The sequence below is a fragment of the Dipteris shenzhenensis genome, chromosome 28 (genome assembly GCF_047967505.1).
Source record: "Dipteris shenzhenensis isolate YYH24624 ecotype China chromosome 28, Dip_SZ_1.0, whole genome shotgun sequence".
NCBI classification, from domain to species: Eukaryota; Viridiplantae; Streptophyta; class Polypodiopsida; order Gleicheniales; family Dipteridaceae; genus Dipteris; species Dipteris shenzhenensis.
This window is the reverse complement of record NC_141623.1, coordinates 37,137,637-37,145,625: the sequence shown is the minus strand read 5'-3', so window position 1 is coordinate 37,145,625 and position 7,989 is coordinate 37,137,637. Positions and strand designations below refer to the sequence as shown.

The window sequence follows — 7,989 nt, the reverse complement described above, 5'->3', positions numbered from 1 at the left end:
GGCAACATACCCCTTAAGATAGAAAGAATTTATTGTTATACAATAGGTCGCAACATGGATGAAAACTTTACACGGTCAACTTTGAGCAAGTCCACTAATACAATGAGAACACGTATCTATATGAATCCAAGAACATGCCCAAATTCATTCTATAAAAACCCAATAAATTGTGCAGTTTCAATCTCATGACAAGGACCATAAACTCGATCACGCATAGCAAGGAGTGGCAACTATGCCATTCCCACCGATGTCATCAGCAACTAACAGTGCGTGTAGACCATAGTATACACATATGCTCTCACACATACATACCTCACACAACCACACATACTTGAGCATCCATTTTATACAAAGGTCTTTGTATTAAGTTTTTGTAAGCACTCGATAGATGGAGAGGATGAATTCTTTCAAAGGGTTGTATATTGGCGATGCAAATGCAATATCAGAACCTGACTAGCACACATAGCCAAATCAAACAAGCAAGTCCTCGTGAGAAAAGACGTAAATCAAGTTGAAGTATCATCCTACATAATGTGTGTCTATTAAATCTGTTTGTAATCTTCCAAGATCGCTCTATAGATCATGAGCCTAAGAGCAGGGACCATATACAGGGTGATTTGCTTTGCATAGATACGGATATGGAAAAGCTGCTTAGGAAGGATTGAAAAAACCCACATGCCAACAAGCTTTTCCAACCCTCAATTCAAAACGAGCTAGATATTGTTGAGAATCTCATTCCTCCTAGAGAATGAGCACAAGTCTTGGGTGATGAAGAACAAATGAGGCCCAAGAACCAATCTCCTCCATGATTTGTAATAGAAGAGCTGATACTGTGAAGGAAAAACTGCTTCCTATGCTACTAAAGGACATCAAGCCACAAATTCGAGTTTGGCCAATAAGCTCTTACCCAATAGTTCTGGGTCCAATCTAAACACATCCATCAAGGCTCAGAAAAGCAAGCTGTCTCATGTAACTTTGGCTCTGACATTCCCAGAGCCAGGACCGCCACTAATCAGCAACAGTATGCATATCTATATGATGCTCAAGAGGCTACATCATGACAAACCAACCTTGTACCTACAAGGGAAAGACAAGCTATACTCCACAAGCCTAGCTTCCCCCAAATGCTTTCCAAAACTTGAGCAAGCTACCTTTGAAAGAGAAATACGTAAGCCCATCTGGAACGAAAGTACCTGTGAGTGCAGAGTGTAAGGACTTGTCATACATTCAGACTCGGAAAAGTTCAAATGCAACTAATCTCACACTTTTTTGCAGAACTCAGAAGGTTAACACCCTCACTTGGAGTGCGGGATGGATTTTCTTAGATTCCTAGAGATTCCACTTGGACATTTTCCCTGGCATCACCGCAACAATTTTGGCATCCTGGCTGTGATTAAATGATCTCAATTGTTTTCCGCTACTGACCCTTAAACTCTTAACACAGATGCAGTTCGTATAGAAACTACAAACCAGTACCAAAAAGTTTATATGTCTTTAGATATGAGAACCTTTCAGTGCAAATGCACCTGGCCAAAAAGTGGAAAACGTCTGTACAACAGACTATATAAATATAAACAAATTTCTATAATACAAGTATAAAAATCTTTACATTTTGATGGCAATCAAGGGTCAAGGCTTCTATCATTTATAAAATGTTCATGTTGAACCTTGTGGAGATACTCAGCCATTTGAACATGTTTGCCAAATCTCCTGGCAGAAAAGTTATTTACAAATCAGACCTTTCCTTGAAGGAGCCATAGGCTTTGATGATTTCCTCATATACAACTACTCCTTTGCAAAATTGCTTGACATTCAAAAACTGCAAGAGCAATACACATAAAAGTCACTTATAAAGTCCTGTCTGAAGTATGAAACACATGAGAGGTATAATCGTGAAATCACAGTTCATACATAGTTTTCATCTATGAGATACCCACTGTCTATTTTCTTAGAATTAGAGTTCAAACAAAATTATTCCCATGCTAGCCAAACCAGGGTACCATGTTATGAGAAAAAAAAGAATCAATCATTATATGTTAGGCAAACATCACTTCCCATCCTTGTATGGGTATGATTGTTTTTCTCTATTCTGCTTCAGAAATGGTTCACGACCACGGAGTTACTGGAGCATCGTCATCAACGTGTTGGCATTCGGCCGAGATGTGTCAGTGAGAGGGGGTGTTGGAAAGGTCACCTCCCCATCTGTTAAGCCCCCCATATGAGAAGAGCATGGGGAGGGAGACCTAGGGCAGTACCCCACAAAAGAAGAGAGAAAAAGGCTGCCACATGGACAGCATCATGGCTGTCATGTGGGCAGCACATCTAGAGAAAGTCCAGGAGCAGATCAGTGGCAATTTGGAGCTCCAGACAAAGGCGAAGAGTGGCCGTATGATGGCAACACATGGTGGCTGACCTCAGCAGCAGTACGGGCCAGTACGGAGATGCACACGTGGCTGGAGAGAGCCTGGCAGAGGGCAGATCCAGCAGGAGCACATGGTGCAGCATGGCGGGGTACTTCAGCATCAAAGGCGCACATGTGCGGGGCAGGTTTGGGGCATGCACAAGGGCCTGTTCAAAGCAGGACAGCAGCAGCAAAGGGCAGCCTAGCAGCAGCCCAAAAGGGCCTGGCTAGGGCCCTTATATAGGGCTGGTTGAGCCAGCCAACCAGGCCAACCAGCAGGTCGTCTGGTTAGGGTTGGGCCAGCCAACCAAGTTGGCCAGAGGGGGTCGGTTCATCCCCCTGCTGGGTCGGCCATTTCTCAGGGCCCTTTGGGCCTATAAGGGGGGGCACTTGGTCCTCCATTACTCATCTTATGGAGCAAGAAAAGACAAGCAGTCAGGAGCAGCAGGAGACCTACTCTTGGAGCCTATTCCTGGAGGACCAGGACAGAAGGAAGAGCTGCAGATTGAGCTTGGAGGGCTGCCTGCCTAGGCTGACACACAGGGCAGAGATCATTCTAGACAGAGTCTACAGACGCTCGAGGTGGAGCACGCGGGCTGGAGTCTAAAGATAGCCAGCAGATAGTAGGAGTACCTTGTGGTAAGATCAGAGGACCACACCATTGGTGGGACTCTGGATCCCTCTCTCTTTTGTATTGTGTCCATAGCTTTGGAAGGAAATATATTATTTTGGTGGGTTCATTGTCTATTGATGATTCTGCACATCTATTCTATGCACATAAGTTTAAGAAGTTTGTGATTCCATACCCCACACCACGCTGTGTGAGCTCCTGGGCTATTCTATCAGTCTTCCGTTGTGTGTACCCTCTGTTGGTCGATTTCTAACACACGGAAAAGACAGAGGAGAGAGGCTTGAGCTACGAGCTTGATCCTTGTATTGGGATTCCTAGTGAGTGATCTTTGTACCATCCAAGAGGTAGACCGTTGTACTTTGGTCGGCTTGGTAACACTATGGCAAGTCCAATTTCTTGTTCTATTTCCCCCTAGCACGTTCATCCTTGTTTTGGTTTGTACAAGCATATGCATTGATCTTTCCTTGTGTGTCAATCAATCTCTCATTCCTGTTCCGTCCTGCACTTGCACCATCATCGGGACCACAATGTACTCTATAACCATTTAAGAGTTGCACCATCACCATGCAATCGCACCATAACCTACGACAAAGCTGCGGTCCTGGAGGCTGGCATAGCTCTCTTGTTTATTATGTTTAGTTCCAGCAACCCGAGACAATAAGTGAAAACAATGGGTAAAGAGAGCTGTGACCTCGTTCGCATTATGCTGTCGGACTGGTGTATTTGCAATCGGCGAGAAACCCAAAGTTGGTACTCCTACACCTCTCATAAAGCGGCCATCGGTTGTCGACGGTCTTGTCTCTGGTCCAGTCAGCTGTTCCCCTACGCTATTGACAGCAGCAACCAGCAGCCCCCACCATGGATTTGTGTCATTTACTGGTGTGCAGCCTTGATTCTGTGCTTTTGTCAGATACTGCACAGTGGATACACAGAACCATGAGGAGTGCATTTTAGGCTCCATAAATGTGATTTTTAAGGCTTCCATAGAAGAAAATCTAGCCGGATAACATTTTATTCAGGAAACTTGCAATGTGTCGTACCACCAAAACATTTTAGCATTGCGAAAAGCAGCACACTTTCGGTGTAGTGAGAGGAACCTTGAAACTCATATTTCGCGCAGCAGGAGCCCATTGCTCCGAGATGAGCTTCTCCATAAAAGCTGTATCAGCACCGGGTTGCATCCGGATATCAAATCCTGCTTCGGCTTCTGAGGGCTGGACATTCATGGTAAATCCCTGAATCAACGAAAGGCAATCAAATAAATTGATCAGAAATGAAGTGGCTACTCTGGCCATTGAAATGGGTAGGGAAAAGTATGGAAGAGCATCGTACACCGGGTATGGCATTTCCAGCCTTTAGATACACAGCATTGACGGAGGTAACCTCTCCCTCCTTAGCTAGTCCTGCCTTCAGAAAATTAAACTGGGAAGCTCGAAAATGCATGACAGCTTCTAAGCTCTTGATCAAATTTTCCATAGCAGTGTTGTCGTAGAGACTGGACCCGTGCCCTGGCCGACCGACTGCTTTGATTTCCAGCCACCACGGCGACCTCTCTGCGTTCGTCACTCTGTAGCTTCCTGATTCTGAAGTAAGACCTTCATCCAGGCCCACGCCAACATTCAAGGACTGGAACACGGACGAATTGATCAGCTTCCCAAACCCATCAGCTCCGCCAATTTCTTCGTCCGGCACAAACGAAACGTGAATACTGCGCACGGGTTTAAACCCCTGTTGCTTCAGATTTCGAACAGCCTCCATGTATTGGATTCCCACGCATTTGGTATCCTGTGCTCCTCTTGCATATATATCTCCGTTCTCCTCCATCACGGCCTCGAAGGGACTGTGCTTCCAATTCACCTCCTCGACTGGCACCACGTCCATGTGAGAATTGAGAAGGACGGAGGGCAAAGAGGGGTCTATCCCTTGCCATGTGAATAAAACAACCGGTTTCTTCTCCACGAATTCCACCACTTGGATATTGTCGAAACCGATTGAATTACCGAGCGACACCAGAAACTCCACTGCGGGTCGGTAGTCGGGATTCGGATGTACGGTTGGGATCCGCAGGTACTGACGAAATTGTTCTACGGCATCGAGGTTCTGAACACTGGGCTTCGAAGTAGAAGCGGCTGCAACGAAACCGAGCAACAAGATTCCACAAAAGAAACTGTCCATTGTTGGAAGCGAGTGTTTATTAACAGCTCAAAACTGAGACGGAAGATGATGAAGCCAAGAAAAGGCTTGTAGCAATGGAATCCATGAATCCTGTCGTAGCTATGCTATCATTGCCGTGATTTCTGAGCTCATAGTGTGGTAACCTCCTACTGCATGCTTCGGGAGGGTATTCCGGGCTGGAAAGTTTGCAAGAGAGCCATGCTCATGAGGTTTGTCAACAAGGGACCTTATGCCTTCAACAATCACCCCTCCATGACCACATCATTAGAGATTATAATGACATCTTAGCTACATTTCAACGATGCTCTCTCCTCTCTTCATCATCTTTGTGGACTACTCTTGGAAAACCATACTTTTCGAGCTTGAACGTTCTCAATAAGTCATCCCTTAGGCCCGTACAAGTTTGGAAATGATCAGGGGGAAATTGACTCTACCACATGCCACTTGCGTCCTCCAAAGATGATCAAAAGTTGTGTAGAAAGGCATGTTCATTTTCCATTCCTTTGGCCTTATGTGCCATGAGAAGTGTCTTTGGGATCCTCATGTAGTTGGTGGCCCTTGAACTTCTAGTTTTTCTTATGGACATTGTTGCACAATTCAAGAAGTCTACTCTCTCTCTGTGGGACTAAGAACCACCATGGCCGATGTAACCCTTCTACCCACTCCAGAGCCTAAAGTAGCTACCAGAATTGAAGGGCCTCCCACTTCAATAATAGTAAGAGAGGGTGCCATGGGGGCATATGGTGGAGAGGCCATGGATGAGACAAGGACTCTGGGGAACAAAGTGGTGAAGTCGCTATGCAACAATAGATGAATAATACATAGAAGGTACTACAAGTAATAAAGGAACCACTGATGCAAATGCAGATGGTGAGAACATAGGGGATGTAGACGTCAATGAGAATGCACGAGCAACTAGGAATGAAAGAGAGAGAATGGAGGTTGTGTATGATGGGTAAGTAGTAGAAAAGGACAAAGATACTGAAAAGGGCACCGTAGATGAGAGAGGAGGTGGAACCTTCATGGACAATGCTAGGGATATGACCAAAGGGAAATGAGAACCAAGAGGTGGATTTAATAAGAAACTAGGGTTGTGCATAATAAACAACAGTGCATGTATGCACAAAAGCACTGGCTTCGGCTTATGAGGCTCTATCAATTAAGGCTCTACCAAAAAGAAATTTAAAGATAATTTCTGCATCCATGTAGTTGAAAAATGCAACGTTACTTCAAAGTGGATAGCCTCTACTTAACCTTGAGAGACCCACTTATTGTCACTGATAGCTCTCTATATTACAAAGTTTCTTTGTTTGTCATGGAGCACATAACTACAATCTTAAACTAAAACTTGGATCCTACCGTTTAATGAAAATATCATAAACAGAAAAAAAAGAACGAAAAAAATGTAAACATAAGACACGACATAAGGTCCATCGAGAATGATTTCCTCCCTGCAAATGTCAGGGATAGAGTTTTATTATTGCCTTGGTGATGTGCAAAGATTTGGCCAACCAATACATGAATAAGACTACGCTCATAAGAGCTCTTAACTCATCCTTGGTTGCAACTTAAATAATATTGTGTCATGGACTACAACCATATGAAATATTATCCTTCGATCTTGCATCCCATGTGGCATCTCTACTATTGATTTCGAAACTTATTTGCATCGAGAACATGTATCAAAAGAAATGTTGTAAGAATTCAGATTGAACCAACATCGATAATATTAGAGTCCAATAGTATCAATGACTAAGTACTAAACAATCACCAGGGCTCTATTGATAACGTAGGACAGCGTCAATTGAGTGCTAGTTTTTAATACTAAGTGCGAGATCTAGGTCTGTAGTTGTCGCTGCAAGAGTTACAACTTCAACATCATATTGAGTTGTCGTTTCAACATCAAAGCGATAAGGGTGTATAGAGCTATCATCATACAAGGTCCGTAATGGGGTCGATTCGTTTTCATTGCTACATTGCATGCATATGTTTTCAGTTGTAGATGACCACACTTGAATTGGTCTTTGAAGAAACTTTGAAAGCCATTCAATGACAAATCTATCTCCCCAAAGACCACCACGTGATATTGGAACACTCATTGGTGTAAGGTATTTATCGTGAGTCTTAACTCAATGTTGTTCACGTATGAAGCTCAAATCCAAATATGTGTTGAAATACTTTATTGCGTGCTAGTCATTGTTAAGCAAGTTCGAAATAAAATTTTGGATTGTTATAGTCCGTAGTTGTTCCGAGGTCATCCCATTTTTTAAAATAGGTACACAACTGCATCAAATAAACAATCACCTGTTGGTGATGCATGACACGACTTAAGTTTTGTTTGTGCAAGATATTATCAATTGATTTGTTTGGGTCAATTGTTGTTGTTTTGAATGCCAGGCTCGCCCTATAAACCGTTTTTGAATCTGTAACCTATTCTGTAAACTTCTCAGATGCTTCACCAGTATTAAGTTCATAAGTCTCCATCGAGTTGCCTTGAATATTTCCCGAAACTAATCTTGCCCCTCTGCCTGAGACAAACTTATTTTCTCCACACCTTCGATTTCCCTTTTTGCCAATCAGATGGAACAAAATAATTTCTCTTCGCCATACTATTTCCCTTCGTTTGACAAAGGCAATTCGCTCCCACATAATGCCCGGTTCTTGTTTTGGTCCCCAGCCCTTCCAGGCGCAATATTTTTTGACTCCTCAGAACTACGTGCAGATAACTGGCCCATGATACAAGTTGAGCAAAGCCGTGAAAGAATGGATGACTATGAGATTC

General features: G+C 43.6%; 1 protein-coding gene across 1 annotated transcript; it reads right to left on the bottom strand.

Annotated features, from left to right (window-relative positions):
- Positions 1–1,565: 1,565 nt before the first annotated feature.
- Positions 1,566–5,482, bottom strand: LOC147883528 (uncharacterized). Its single transcript, XM_087399777.1, has 4 exons — positions 4,365–5,482; positions 4,130–4,267; positions 3,724–3,945; positions 1,566–1,819 (listed from the first exon to the last, which is right to left on the bottom strand). The coding sequence occupies exons 1-4, from the start codon at positions 5,205–5,207 to the stop codon at positions 1,727–1,729; spliced, it is 1,296 nt and encodes a 431-aa protein (XP_087255903.1). The 5' UTR covers positions 5,208–5,482; the 3' UTR covers positions 1,566–1,726.
- Between the last annotated feature and the right edge of the window lie 2,507 nt (positions 5,483–7,989).